The sequence below is a fragment of the Petaurus breviceps genome, unplaced genomic scaffold (assembly GCF_028583685.1).
Source record: "Petaurus breviceps papuanus isolate PSGF00001 unplaced genomic scaffold, PetGlider_PUasm1.0 220, whole genome shotgun sequence".
Lineage (NCBI taxonomy): Eukaryota > Metazoa > Chordata > Mammalia > Diprotodontia > Petauridae > Petaurus > Petaurus breviceps.
Genome location: NW_027185876.1, coordinates 15,694,545 through 15,710,580, shown reverse-complemented (window position 1 = coordinate 15,710,580; position 16,036 = coordinate 15,694,545). Strand labels below are relative to the sequence as shown.

Below are 16,036 nucleotides of genomic sequence, written 5' to 3'. Positions count from 1 at the left end.
CTTAATCTATCTTTGTAAAAGTTCCGTGCAATTATGAGAAAAGCAGATTCTTTAGTAGTCTCATTTAGAAGATAAAGCAAGTTCCTTTGCTCTAGATTCCCTAGAAATGTGTTTGATTCTGTATTACTTTTTTAAAAAATCTTTCTTTTAGTTTTGTCCAAAACCAAGAGAGGGATATTAGAGTCTTCTTCTATTTCTGTAACATATGTCTTCTTGTATTTAAGTTAATGTTGATCTGTGGTTTACATTTCAAGGAATTCAGAGTATATCAGTTTAATATGTTAGAGTTTTACTTAAATTAGTAATTAATTTTTCCTTCTTCCTTTTTATCTAGTTATCGAAATTTTCCCTCTTTTCCTCTCTTAGTTCAGTTGGCAAGTGAAAGTGTCCTCACTCTTTTCTTTCTACTTTTGTTTTGTTAGTTTTTTCTGTCTTATTTTTTCTAAAAAAGATTTCTCTTCCTTGTTCCCTTTATTCTCTTCCTTTCCGTCTATTGCAGACTTTCACTCTGATTCATTTCCAAGCAGTTTTTATAATCTTGCTTCCCCATGTATATTTTGCCTTGCTCTTCAAGTAGCAATTCCTCAGGGAGATAGAGGATATAAATATTGCTCCCTGATATAAAATTTTCCTGTATCCCTGATTACGTGGTTCATTACTACTTCCTGCCCTCCCCATGATCTCCATTTGCTATGAAATCTCCTCTTTGAGTCCATTTCCTTCCATCATCCTTTTTCAGATATCAGTTGTCCATGGATCTCTAATTCTCTTCCTGAAGCAGGATGCTCTTCATGAAGTAACAATACTCTCTCTGAAGTGGTAATGTTTCTAAGTGCCTAATCCCTGCAGATTATATCAGTTGTAAGGTCCCTGTACCCCATTACAGAATAGTTCTTTTCCCTCCATGAGAATAGAGGAACTTTGATAGGACACCTTTCCACCACTGAACTGAGATTTTCTTCCTTTCTTTTCCCTTTTTTTTCAGTCATTCATTCCCATTTCCACCTCATCCTTTCTCCTGTTGCCCCTCTTCCTTCTGAAAGACTACAGGAATTCTTTTCCCTTCATTATCTACCACTGACTTGATTAATTATGGTAGATCACATTCCTTTCTGTTTTCTTTTTCCCCTATCATCTTTAATTTGCCACCCCATTCTCTTTATAGTTTACTATCCCCACTCCCAACACACCACACACACACACACACACACACACACACACACACACACACACATAAAAAGAGAGACAGAGATTCATCCACAGATGGGAGTGTTTTACCATTTTAGTCCATGGTGTCATGATGTTTTAGTCTTGTTCCTTCACCCACCATCACTTACTTAAATTCCACTCTCCACCCGCCCCTCCCCCCAAATCTGCTTGTGTATTTTTAGAAAGAAAACTTTCTAAATGGAGGAGGAAAAATAATACTTCATTGATATATTGTTGTTGATGTTTTTAACTCCATAAGTGTCTTTCTCTTCTTAGTTCCTCCCTTCCTTTTCTTCTGGATAATTTATTTCATTATTTGTGCTTTCTCAAGCTAATGTTTTAGTTCTTCCTTCTTGTATTGCTATTGTCTGGAGAGTCTGCAAAGGAAATAACCTGCTTATTTCTGGATTTGTTTGTAGGAATGCTTCAAAAACTTTTATTGAATATTTATCTTTTTTCATTGATGATTGATTTTTGGTTTGCTTGGTGTGCCATTTGGGGTTGCATCTTAAGTTCCTTTGCTTTTTGGTACTCGTATGTCCATTTCCTTTTGTAGTTTCCTGTGGTTTCAGAGTAGTCCTGAATAATTCAAATACCTGTTCCCTATACTTGAAAGTCTTTCTGACTAGCTCAATTTGTTGTTTCTCATTGTAATTGCAATTGTTACATTTAACCAAGACTGCCTGTCCTGGAGTTGAAGCATAATGTCTTTTTTATTTGTTTGTTTCTGGAGGTGAGCTATAGGGTTTTTTTTTTCCAGTTGATGTTTTATTTTTCTCTTTCAGAAGTTCTAGAATGTCTTCTCTTCTTGTATTATATCTTACTTTATAATGTTCAGACTTTTTGACTTCACATCTTCTCGGAGATTTATGAACCTTAAGTTATCTCTACTCCAATGGTATCAATAGAAATTGATACCTGCAGGCTGCATATTAACTTAGAAAACCTCAAATAAACATTGTATTATGTTGTGTTTTTATTTTTTAAAAATTTACTAAATGCATTTAAATCTGGTTCTGGCCCCACTTGGGAGTTTGTTGACTGCTTGTGACTCTGAACAAGTTTACCACCTTTTCTCTTCACAGCCTGTGTCCTCTAAGATAAATATGTATGCAGGGCTTACATATTCTATTAGCACTATTGCATTTGTCTTCTCTTCTTCTAGATTCTCCTTCACTTCTGTGTATTACTGTTACCAGTCAGTTGTTCTATCATTTGTTACTTTAGAAAGACTCTATACTACGGATTTAGGGGTTTTGTTTTTGTTTTGTTTTTCCTAATTGTATCTGCTCTGCAGACCATAAAGTATTGACAGAGACTACAGCAATAGCAAGGCACTAAATGAGTAGATCCAGGAGCCACTAGGAGGTGGGATCTGCCATATATAGAGCCTGATAGGGGAGAGGGTGCTGAGTGAATCTATCAGGGAACAGGAATAGGAACGCTGTTAACTCATTAAGCTGTTATGTCTTTAGGGTTCTCTATATCTTAGCCTGTAGATTCAGATGCAATTAATTCACCATTCATACATTATTCTTATTTGGGGGAATTTTGACAGGTCACGTAGATCTGATAAAATGTCTAATCCTCCATCTGGTTGGATACATGCCAAATTATCTTTTCATTTTCATGCAAATTCCAGGTTTGTATCAACATGTACCAGTCACCTTTGATACCTCTGGGCATTCTTGAACTTTCTTATTTCTGTTGAGTGTACATCCATTCTTCAAGGCACATAATGTCACCTCACTGTCATCCTTGACTTTTCTCTTGTCCTCACTCTACATATCAAATGATTTGCCAAGTCTTTAGTTCTATCTTCATAATATCTCACACATATTCCCTTATCTCTACTCACAATGCCACCATCCTAGGTCAAGAACTCATAACTTCTCGTCTAGACTTATGACAATAACTTAATTGGTCTCCTTGCTTTAAATCCATCCTCTTTTGAATCTATTCTCTACTCAACTTCCAGATAAATTTTACAGTAAAGTTCTGATCATGTCATTCTCCTGCTCAATAAACTCCTGTGGTCCCTGTGATAGTAATGGAATGTGGAGATTCCCCTGTATTGGGCTTGGTTTTCAAATTGATTGTATTAAAACCCAGAGCTTGTTAATCCCACCTGTGGGATGGACTTTTTGATGTGAAAAGAAAGTCCTGACTGGGAGGAGCTGGTGACGTAGATTTGGAGAGACACTAGAGAGAGGCGGAAGTTCTTTTTGGGAAGCAGCACCTCGTGGAGAGGAGAGACTAAGAGATTGCTGGTGGCCGCTTTGAATTGCCCTGGACTTTTGAGACCTGCCCCCTGAGCTGCCAAGGACTGAGGAGACATGGCTGTTTTGCTGGTACTTTGTCTGTCTGTTTTGATGTTATTTTGCCAGATTTGTCCACTGGTGAAAGACTGTCCTGTTGAAGAAGTCCTGGAACCTGGCATTTGGTTAAGAAGGCCTGAGACTGTCCTGCAGACAGAGAGTGAATACTGTCCACTGGTGAGGGACAGTACTGTTGTTGCAGGGGTCTGGAGACTGTCCGGCAGACAGAATGAATACTGTCCACTGGTGAAGGACAGTGCTGTTGTTGCAGGGGTCTGGGAGCCTTTCTGTTGGTTCAGAAGCCCTGAAGAAGGATTTTCTTGTTGTATGTTTACAGAAATCCTGGGAGAGGGCTTTTCCAATGTGTTCAGGGGTTCTAGGACTGTTCTACAGACAGAGGATAAATTCATGAAGGGACTGGCAATGTATCTTATGGCCTTGCTAAGCCTTGTCTCTCCAGGAACTAAGATTGCTGAGAACTTGCCTCGTGTCAAGATGAAGAAAAGACCTCCATTTGGGTATTAAGTGCTGTGTTTAAACTTGATGTAACTCTGGGGTAGATTCAATTGTGATCCAGGGGTGGGGAACTTTTGACCTTTTTGTGTTCTATGGTTGAGCAAATGAATGTATTTTACTTATGTTTGGAAACTAATCTCCATTTGAGAAGAGGGGCTTTGTGGTGGACTTAATTAAGGTATAGCCTAGGGGTGGAGAAGTATTTGGAACAGAGACTTTGTAATTGATTGAATGATTGGAAAGTCCTGGGGTGGGGTAGGCCTTGGAGATGATTTAATCACACTTAGTAAATGCTGTATTTTAATGATGTCATGTTTTGATCTTCTCTGTTCTGGGTTTGTTACTGAATAAAATAGAGAGCACCTATGCTGGTATTTTGAACCTGGGAAGTTGCCTTTGCTTGATATTATATTACAGTCCCCTGTTATCTGTAGAATCAATTACAAAGTCCTCTGTTTGATAATAATAGCTTAAAACCCATTTTATAGTATCTTTAGTTTCATTAACTAGCCTGTTTATTTTCTACTTTAGAACTACTGAATATGTATGTATATGTACATATGTACGTATGTGTATATATATACATATATATATGTATGTGTGGTTGTATATGTGTGTGTATATGTTGGTTGGCGATTTCCTAGAACATTGCCTCAGTCTTTCCAGACCACCCCTGCTAGTTATTATCTGATATTTCTCACTCTCTTCTAAACACTGTGCATTTAGCTTCTGACCTCATCGTTACTCAATTGAGACTGCTCTCTCCAATCACTAATAATCTTCCAAATGCCAGATCCAATGATCTTTTTTTAATCCTCATCCTTCTTGACCTTTCCACAGCCTTTGATACTGAGGATTATCTTCTCTCACATATGCTTTCCTCTCTAAGTTTCCATGATAATGTTCTCTCCTGGTTCTTCTCCTACCTTTATGATTTCTCCTTATTCTCCTTTGCTGGATCTTTGTCCAGGCCCTGCCTATTAACTGTGTCTGAACCACAAGAGTCTATCCTTGACCTTCATCTCTTCTTCCTCTATGCTCTCCCCTTTAGTAAACTCATCAGCTCCCATTGATTCAGATTAGATTCGTACATGTGTTTATTCAGCCATAACGTCACTGCTGATATCTAGTCTCACATTTCTAGTTGCCTATGCGAAATCTTAGTCTGGATGTCCCATAGATATTTAAAACACGATACATTCAAAACTAAACTTATTAACTTCATCCCCCCCCCAAAAAAAACCTCTCCTTATTATCATCCCTCTAAACTCCTCTTCTAAACTTCCCTTATTACTGTCCTGGGCACCACCTTCCCAAAAGTTACTCAGACTCACAATCTAGGTTATCTGTAGTCTTCAACTCTTCATTTGCATTCCTTCCACATAACCAACCTATTGTCAAGTTCCATTAATTCTACCTTAACATCATCTCTTATATATTCCCCTTGCTCTCCTCTGACATAACCATTACCCTGATACAGGTCCTTACCATCTTAAAATGGGAATTTTGCAATAATCTTCTGATTGATCTTTCTGCTTCAAATCTCTCCTCACTCCAGTTCCTCCGTTCAGCTGCCAAAGTAACCATACAAATGTGCATATCCAACCTAGTCATTCCCCTACCCAATAAATTTCAGTGGCTCCCTATTACTTCTAGGAACATCTACTACTTCCAGCTTTCCTCTCCTCTCTGCCCCAAGGTGAAATTGGGCATTTGATAAATGTTTTCTAATGAAGAAGAATAAAATTTCTGACTTTGCTCTATAAGGGATCTCATTGAGATTGAAATCAAATCGTATACTTTCTCTCCATATCTTCCCCCAAATCTTCCACTTAATATGATGGAGGCCTTCCACTCATTCTCTTGACATTGTATGAATGCCAGTGGAGAATGGGGCATTCCTATTGGTTCTCCTTTCCCCTTGCCATGTTCACATTCTTCGTGAATCATACACTTCTTATCTTATGTAATTTTTGTTTGGCAATGGGTTGGATTCTACTCATGCCCACCATATATCTCTCCATTGCCATTTAGGTTTTCTTCCTCAAATCTTTGGAAATTTGTAGTATTTCTTGGCTCTTCACCATACAGATCTGGGTAATCTAACCAAAATAAGCAGTCCAAAATTGTTAACAACAGAGACATCTCATGCCCTACAATAACAAAAACAAGAAGAGGACCTAATCTTTGTTCTCTGCCCAAACCCTCCCCACCCACTTGTAGCTGTTGAACATTAAATTAAACAATGACACACATACTGGAAAGGAGTTTGGGGGAAAACAATACAATTGATGTGAGGTTAAAGGATTTTTGCATGTAAATTTGCCCTGCACCAAGGAAAATTATCCATCTGTTTCAACATGGAATTGGCATTATGACAGCAGTTTTGATTAAGATGTTTGACAATAATTGTTCTTGTCTAGTTATCTGAGACTCCAGCCTGCCTTTCCAGGTTAAAGAAATTTCACCTATCACTGAGAAGTAGTAGCTTTCTGATGATATCCTGTCTGTGCAGGGTTTCAACATTTCCAAGAGCCCAAACTCTTGGTACAGTAATTCAGTTCTTAAGGGAATGTCAAAGCCATCAAAGGAACATCTCACCTGAAACCACAGGATGCTGTTGCTTGGGTTCACTGGCTCTATAGTTTGGGTTTGGAGGATCTGAACCCTTCTGCTGACTGTCCAGGAGTATAGAAACTGGCCTCTACTGTCACCATGTCTCTGCTTTCCTATGTTTCCTCCCTAGAACCTGGAATGGTAAAAGATCGAAGCATCATTTCCCTTACTGTGGGATACTTCCACTCTGTACCACCCCCTTTGTCCTTTTACCTAATAATTTCAAGGTGTCATTTGTAAATTTCATGTTTGAAAAAGGGATTTTATTATAAAGAACAACAATAAAAGACATGAAGTGAGGGGAGAAGAGTTGCAAAGGGGTAATAATAAGTATTTGGAATGTGCAAAGGAAATATTATATAGTTATATAATATATATTATTTTATAGTTATATAATATATAGTCATTGTATAGCAATATTATATAGTATTCTTGTGGTTTCATTCTGCCCTAAGCACCAACTATAAAGTACCACATCTATAACTATTAGCTAGCATTTATATATAGCTATAACATTGACATAGCATATGTCAAGTAGGTACTATTGTTATTATTCCCATTTTACAGATGAGGAAACTGAAGCTGAGAGAGGTTAAATTATTTTCCCTGAGACACACACCTACCAGGTCCTGCAGTCTATCCTACCACTCCACCTAACTTGCTACAAATGTCCTTTGAGCTCACTAAGCCTCTTATTTCATTCTATTCTTACTTCTTATTCAGTCTTAGCTAATCAGGCAATACACATTTTTTTTAAAACATCTACTGAGTGTCACCCACATGTGTTAATTGCTGGGATACAAAGAAGGGTAATAGGTAGCCCCTGATCTCAAGGAGCTCACAGTTCAATGGGGGAGACAATGAGGAAACGGCAACTTACAAACAAGATAAATTGGAGAAAAACAGCAGAGAGAAGCCATTAGAATTAAGAGGGAGCAACAGGAAAGTCTTTGCCTTAATATTAACTTAATTCTCACCCTTCTTGGTTTAGATAACTCAAAAACCTTTCTAAACTTGTTTGCCCTAAATTGTTACTAGAATGGAGACCCTAGTCCTGAAAACAATACCTTTCCCCTGAAGTCTGTCCAGTTTTGTCATTCATGGGATACTTTTTTTCTGGAATCTGACTGTGGACCTAGAGAAAGTCTTTCCTTATCTACCCCCTCTCTCTCTCTCTCTCTCTCTCTCTCTCTCTCTCTGTCTCTTGTCTCTGTCTGTCTCTATCTCTCTGTCTCTGTCTGTCTCTGTCTCTGTCTCCCTCATACTGAAAGCCCCAGAAATTTATTTCAGGAGTCAGGTCTTCCTGAAAGACAGTCCCAGACTTTGTAGTCTGCTTCACCCTCCTCGTCGACTGTATGGTCTCTCATCCCAAACTCAATTTTACTCTTGTTCTGACTCTATGAACATTTGTTGCTCTTGCCTAATTCCTCACCTACTGCCAGGATGTCTTCATAGACACAACTTGGGGTCAGTGGGCATTGGGCACTCATCATAGAATCCTAAAATTAGAAAAGACAGAATTCCCCAAGGAAAAATATTTCAATCTTTGATATCATGTAGCCATCCTTATCTTAGCCTCGCTGCGACTGGTAGTCATTCATTTCCTTCTTGAACCCTACCACCCTACCAGTAAGGTGGAGTTGGAAATTTTGAGAGAGTCCATTCTGTTATTGGATGGCTTGAATTACTAGAAAGTTACCCCCCCCCCATACTGATACAAAGTCTGATTCCCTATAGCTATGCGAGATTGGGGGTCCAGAGCAATGCAAAGTAAATTTAATCAAAGTAAATTTAAATTGATAACTGAAAATAACCTTAGATAAATTAATTTATCCAGACCAACTCCCTTTCATTGGAAATGGAGAAACTGAGGCCAAAGTCCTCAAGAAAGTCAAAATCCATAAAATTCTTGAGAGTCTAAAACAACAATCCGCAAACTATGGCCCTGGGGCCAAATTCAGCTGGTCTACCTTTTTTGAATTTTTGTAGGGCCTGCAGAAGCTAAGAATGGTCCTTACATCTTTAAATAAAGTTTGCTATATTTTAAAATGGAGAAACCTCCAGTTCCTTACAAAAACAGCCATCCAACTGCATATTGGTATCCCTGGTCTAAAACACTGAGCAAATTCTAACACAATAATATTTAATAGGGAAATACAAACTTGGATTTTTTAAAAAGTGATTTTACATACACAAAATGGAGACACTGTGGTAATATAGTAGTTTGGGGGAAAAACACGTTGAAGTTTTGGTGGATGGTAAACTCCATTTGAGTCAAAAATGAAATTGTTGGAGTGGTTTCAATAGCGTCTGACTCTTGGGGGTCCCACTTGGAGTTTTCTTGGCAGCTACTGGAATGGTTTGTCATTTTCTTCTCCACTTCACTTTAAAAGGAACTTAGGCAAACAGGGCTAAGTGACTTACTCAGGGTCACATATTTAATAAGTGTCTAGGCCAGATTTGAACTTAAGTCCTCCTGATTCCAGGTCCCCTCTTCTTTCTACCACACCAGCTCAGCTCCCTTTATAATGACATAATAGTTCTGGGGTCATTTATGAAAGCAAAATTAGACTTGTCCTTTTAGACCTCGGAGGGCAGAACTAGAGCAAAGAAATACAAATTTCAAGAAGCACATTTAAGCTTTATCTAAACAAACAAACAAACAAACAAACAAACAAACTTTTGAACTCTTTAAAAAGTGGTCCCTGTCATTGGAAATCTCCCGGGACAGGCTGGATGATCTCTTGTTGGATATGTATTATTGAAGGGATTCTTTCTGTGGCTCTATGTTGTGCCATATGATTCCAACTCTGAAATACTGCAGTACTTGCCCAAGTTCACACAGAGAGTTAAAACAAGATCTAAGATACAGACCCAGATTGTATAATTAGTTTTCCACAATACTATGCTTGTGTGCTTTGTCTTTCATATGTCTCTTTGAATATCTCAAGATAGCTATCATATCTTCTTCTTTTCTCCAGGCTAAATAACCTGCTACCCGTCAACAATTGTTTATTCAACACATTTTCCAGATCTCTTGCCATTCTGGTTATACTCCTCAGAAAGGGCACTGATTTGTTAATATAATACCATGGAATCATAAGAAAATAGATTGAGGGTTCAAATAGAAAAGAATCCATCCAGTTCAATTTCTTCCTTTTACAAGTTAGGAAATTGAGGCCCAGAAAGGTCAGGTGACAGGGAGTGTTGGAAATAGAATTTGAATTCAGGCCCTCTGACTGTTGAGTAGCAAGGGCAATACCATGCTGCCTACTTCTCAATGTCCTTTCCAATGCCTTGCTGCCTCTCTCCTTCCTGATCTCAGACTCTGCTTCGACCACCACATTGACTCCCAGGTTTCACTCATTTCTGGATTTGTCCAAAGCCCAAACTCCTGGCTTTGCTTCAGCTCTCCTTATTCGGATCCTTGAGGCTGTCTTTACTTCCTTGCTTCCATTTAGAAATATTTTTTTGATACCTCAATACTTGATTCAAACCCTCCTCAGAGCCAGGTGAGACTGCCTGGTGTGATCTAGGCTATTTGTCCCAAAGACTTTTTTTTTCCCACTCTGACTCACATTTAAGGCAATAAAGTTACCTAGGGGTTAGGAACTTAGTTTAGGCATTGTCTCCAGAAGGCTTCAGATACAATGCTGACTTTTAAACACCCCTCTAGCATTTTTTTCCATTAGCAGATTATGGGGCTTAGTTTAGAAGATTAGAAAGTTGACACCATAAGCCCCGAAGGAATGAACTAGAGAATGATAATGAGAGTCTGCCAGATGAAAGGCAGTGGGGATGAAAGGACAAGTTAGGGAGAGTTTGCCCAGCCTAGAAGCTATCAAGGAAAAGGACTGGAAGCTGGGTTTCCCAAGGAGGCATTTTAAGGATAAATTCACCTTAAGAGTTTAAGGACCAACCCTGCTCCACAAAGGAAAGTAGGGGTGGAGGGAAGGCAGGAAACCAAAATTGGAAGTTAGTAACTCACAGACTTTGGGATACTTTCCTTCAACAAGAAGGAAAAACTCCAAGGCTTTGTGGCAGTTGAGTACAGATCCCCTTTACTGGGTAATACTAATACTTTGCCTCTAACATATGAAGCGATACTGTTTTACTCAGATCTTCTGTTCCCTCTCTGTCTGGAGCAGCTGCAGCAGCAGCTCTATTTGCACAGCTGGCTATGCCCCCTAGCCAGCAATTTACTCCAAAGCTACTGATTGGCCAGACCAATGACAGAGGGGCTGGGACAGAACCTCTATATATTCCTAAAGGAGGCAAAGGCAGCCTCAGACGGTGCTGAAGTTGAATTCGGGCACTCCTACCATCCTGTTCACAGTTTGAGCTCAAAACCCAGGAAGTCAAAATGTGCAAGGGACTAGGAGCCCTGCCCCAATCCTGCCTGGAAAGGTGAGAACTTGAGTTTCTTTGGCTAAAAAGGCTTTGCCCAGTCAGTGCCTAAGGGTGGACAGGATACCTAGGTGCAGCTGGGCGATTTGCAGAGGTTTAATTTGTGCCTGACTCAAAGCCATAATAAACTCCAGCATTCGCTTTTTGGAGCTAATACCAACATGAACTTTAGCAGAGGGTTTTGAAGGAGAAGTAGAAATGGGAGATAATATTATCTCTGGGTTGTGGAGCTAGTAGATTTGATATCACAGGGACCTCAGAAACCATCTAGTCCAACCCTCTTGTTTTACAGATAAGGAAACAGCTAACAAATGTCAGAAAAAAGTTGGGGTCAGAGTTTTTCCCACTGCACCAAGCTTCTGCCTTTAGTAAATCCCAGCTTTTATATTTGACAGCTGAGTGATCTTGGACAAGTCTGGACCTTACTTTTCTCATGTGGGTTTCACAAAAGGGAAAACTTCCTAACAAATAATGCTTAACCAAAAGTTGAATGGGAGAGAGTGAGGTTTCCCTGTTCTCATTTAGGTTTGATGTAAGGGCAAAATTCCTAACAAGTAAAACCTATTCAAGTTAAATGGGAGAAAGTGGGATTCCCTCTCACTGGAGGTTTTCAAAGAAAGACTGGATTGATCACATGTTACAGATGATGGAAAATGGATTCTCAATCAATTACAAATTGGATGAGCTGGCCACTGAAGTAACTTTAAACTCTAAAAACCTATGACTGTCATCTGTAAAATCTAGCCTTCACTGTGTTAATATAAGAAAAGTGCTATGTGGAGGTATTGTCATGATTTTCTGAAGAGAGTTGTCATGAAGATCAAATAAGATAAAATACCGTTCTTTGTACCCCTAAAGCCTAAGACCTGGGAGAGGGAAGTTGTCTCCATGTGAGTTGCGTTTGCTACAATGTTCTGGAAAAAAAAAGGTGGGGGGACGGCACAGAGGAAAATCTTGCTCTAGAACTCAGTGGAAGCTGGACATCCCAGTTTTGATGTTGACTTTAAAACAGAAGAACTCTGAAAAAACGTTTGGTAATGAGCAGACCCTCCATCTAGACCTGCAGAGTATTTTTAGATAGCATTAGCTTTTTATTTTATTTATTTACCTGGCATACTTTCTCAGGTAAATGCAGCCACATACACCTCCAGGTTTGCTTGGGGCCTTGCCAGTACAGCCTTCAGATGGAGAATGTCAAGAATTTGCAGTATCCAGATTTTATTAAAAAGCAGGAATGTGACATTGAACTTCTAGAAATTTTAACGCAATAGTCACCCAAGGAACTGTGATATGTTGGTGGATTTTTCCCCCTCCTTATAGTTCCTTCATTTTGCTTTTTATAAAATTGCTGCCTCTGGTTGTTTGTAGAAAATGCTATATGATCTTGACACAACTTAGCAATAGCTATAAATTCCTTGACCATGTCTATACAAGATTATATAAGGATACAAATGATTAATAGACCTTTTAAGTGATTTGTTATTAAGTTATTTCTATTTATCGTTGAATTATTTGTATATATTATTAAATTGATGTTACAATCTAAATCATTAAATGCTTAATAGACATTTGTTGTTTCTTTTCCAAGAATTTAGCTTTACCTTTTAAATTACAATTTTTCCCAGCAATATTATAATTACTTAAAATGACAAAGTAATGAGTGGCAGCTTATTCTAAATAGGATGCTGGATGTGAAGTCAGGAAGATCTGATTTGAATTTTTCTGAGACTCCCCAGCTGTGTGACCAAAGATAAGCCACCTAACTTCATCCTCAGACAACTCCCTGAGACTTATCTGAGAAATTATAGATAAATTGTGTCAAAGTATGATTTGAAATCAAGCATTCCCACACTGATAAAATTGCTGGTCCTTGATCAATTGATAGAATAATGAATCAATTTATTTCCAGGCAAACATTCATTTTCCCAATCTTTGAAATGAGATTTATCAAAGTTCCAATGGTATTTTGATTTTTTGATACCCTTGATCCAAAATTGTAATGTTAGTTTGATATTTAAATTGTTAATAAACACTCCATCGTATCTCTGCACCCTTTCTTAAATGAGCAAGAGGTAGCAATTAAACCTTATGGTTTATTGAGCCAATATTGGACTGAGTGAGGAGTTCTAGGTTTTAATCCTGGCTAACATTATCATCCTTTAGCTCTATGGCAGAGATAATTTGAGCACCTTTTCCCACTTAGTGTTGGTGGTATCACCTTCTTAAACTGGTGGACAGTTTGGATCCAGGACATAGGGATTAATTTCTAGGTTGAGAGGGTCTGTGCTAATATACTTATTACATGAAAGCTATGTAAATTCCTGCCTTCATTGATTCAGGTCTTAGAGGTAGAAGGGAGCTTGAACAACACTAGTTCAATTTACTTTATCATTTTATAGATGAGAAATGCTAAAACCTAAAAGTAAAGGTGACATGCTGAGGTTCCATAGGGAGTAGAGTCAGGATTTGAACACAGTTCCTTCCAATTCCAAATTCACTACAGAGTAATTTTAAGTAGCTATTCTCCTTTACCCTTGAGAAATGTGATGAAGGTGGTGATTGGAAAGAAAGCTATACTTGTAATCTGAACATACCTGGGATCTCATCTCTGAAGCTAGCCTGTATGGCCTCTGGGCAAACTCTCAACTTCCTAAAACATAAAATGGGGATAATCACACCTGAGGTTACTACCTCACAGGTTTTTTTTTTGTTTGTTTGTTTAGAAAACCATTTTGCAAATAGCAGCTATCATTTTTATTACTTTTACAAAACCGGACAGGTGTTTTGTTTTTGTTTTTTGGTGACATCATTAAAAGGACAGGATTTATAAATAAATAAACCAGGATTTATTTTTTGTTTTTTAATTATTTATCATTATACATATATGTATACACACACACACACACATATATATACACACATACTCTTTGGACCTCAGTTTTACAAATGAGTAACTCTATAAAATGAAGGCATTGTATGAGGTTTTTTTAGGTTTAATGTTTTCCATCCCTTCCAGCTCTAATCACAGGAAAAACATACTTGTTGCAAAGGAACAGGACATGGGGAGCAGGGAGTACATCAGGGGACCTGAGTTTAAGCTGTGGTCCATTGATGTACTAGCTGAATGAGTCCCTTAACTCTGGTTGCCTCAGTTTCCTCATCTGTAAAGTGAGCTGTATCTTTGCCAAGAAAATCCAAAAGGGGTCATGAAGAGTGGGACAGCACTAAACAACAAGAAACCAGAGGAGTCAATGTCAGAAAGAATTTGTAGTTGGAAAAGCCTGGGTTGGGAATCCAGCTTCTAACCACTTATCTTCTCTAGTCTTAAGTTGCAGATGAATTGGTAGTTGATATTGGCAGAGAGATTCTTCATGGCCTTCCCTCCTGGCCCCAATTCCTGCTAAAATTAAAAAAAAAAAGGAAAAAGAAAAGGAAAAGGTACCACAGGAATCAAGCTGAGCTGTAACCTCCTGGGTAATCAGAGTTGGAACCAGAATAAACTAGGGTCTCAGTACTGGAACAGGGGAGGCAGACATGTTGAATCATGAATCTTAAGGATGGAGAAATGGAGGGCTGTCCGTAGGAGGTTAGGGTTAGCCTCAAGCCTAGTGTATAACAGCAAGGTAGAGTTCAGATGTTTTTTCTTTGGGTTGGTCCAGACCTGTGATTTTATATACATAGGGAATTAATTCTCCAATGATACATAATAACAATAGTAGTAATAGTAGGAGCAGCAGCAGAAATAACAGTAGTAGTAGTAGCCGTAGCAGTGACAACAACAATACCAACAACTAGCATTTAAATAGCACTTTAAGGTTTTCAAACCACTCTACCAATATGATCTCATGTTATCCTCACAACAACCCTGGGGGGTAAGTGCTATAATTATCTCTATTTTACAGATGAGGAAACTGAGGCAGGCATAACTTAAGTGACTAGCCCAAGGTCACACAGCTAGTAAGTGTTTGAGATCAGATTTGAATTCAGCAGCTAAGTGATGCAGTAACAGATACAATCCAGGACCTGGAGTCTGGAAGACCTAAATTCAAATCTACTGTTTGCCTTTGTATGTATCTGAACTCCTTCCATTGATTCAGTCTGCAACTTCTCCTTTTAGAGAGTTGCCTGAGGCACTGAGTGACAAGTGATTTGTTCAAGATCCACAACAAGCTGAAGAATTTGAATTTGAACTCAGATCTCTAGACTCTAAGTCCAGGGCACTTTTCAATTAAACCCTCCTTCTTCCTTGATCATTGGACTGGCTGTGCTATGTCCCAAACATTGTGAAACTGTATTGCAAACAAGACTGCAGTTCAATTATAGAAGCATGGAAAAATTATGGGGGAGGAAGGGACATAAATTGCTACAAAACAAAAACAGAAACAGAGATGAAGAGATGACAGAAAACTTAATTAAGTCCTTAGAGTTTTTGTTATTGTTGTTTTTTTTATTTGTTTTGTTTATAAGTTCAATCAGTCAATTAATCAATCGACATTTATTAAGCGCCTTCTATGCCCCAGGAACCTTGCTAAACTCTAGGGATACAATAAGGTAAAAGACAGTCCCTAGAGAGGAAGTCACAATCAACTGGGAGAGACAGCGTGGAAATACTATAAACAAAATAAATTATATACCAAATAAGGCAGCTAGGTGATATTTCCTGTAAAAAGTGGGACTTTAGATGGGAAAAAATAAAACAAAACATTTAATCATATGCTGAAACAGAATATTTACAGAAATATATTTTTTGTTGTTTTTGCTTTACTGTTTTCCTTTGTTACAAGGGAGGAATCAGTGGAGAGGTGGAAGTGGGAAAGGGAAAGGGAATGGATGTGGAATTTCTCTGGTTTTCCCAGATGAAAAAATCTCCCTCCAACAATGCAGGATGACCAGAAACCTTCTCCGTAGTTAACAGGTAGCTTAGAGAGCACACCTGCGGCAGGCAAAGGACTTAAGATATCACCTTGACC

At 38.4% G+C, this 16,036-nt stretch overlaps 1 protein-coding gene across 6 annotated transcripts in view; it reads left to right on the top strand.

The window, feature by feature from the left end:
- Positions 1-10,913: 10,913 nt before the first annotated feature.
- Positions 10,914-16,036, top strand: part of RGS5 (regulator of G protein signaling 5) — a 145,502-nt gene continuing 140,379 nt past the window's right edge. For 5 of the 6 annotated variants that reach the window (XM_069094677.1, XM_069094674.1, XM_069094673.1 and 2 more), the window contains exon 1: positions 10,914-11,066. In XM_069094677.1, the coding sequence (XP_068950778.1) occupies positions 11,023-11,066 (44 nt within the window). In that variant the 5' untranslated portion in view covers positions 10,914-11,022. The remainder of the gene's footprint in view (positions 11,067-16,036) is intronic. The other variant, XM_069094675.1, reaches the window with a different exon arrangement.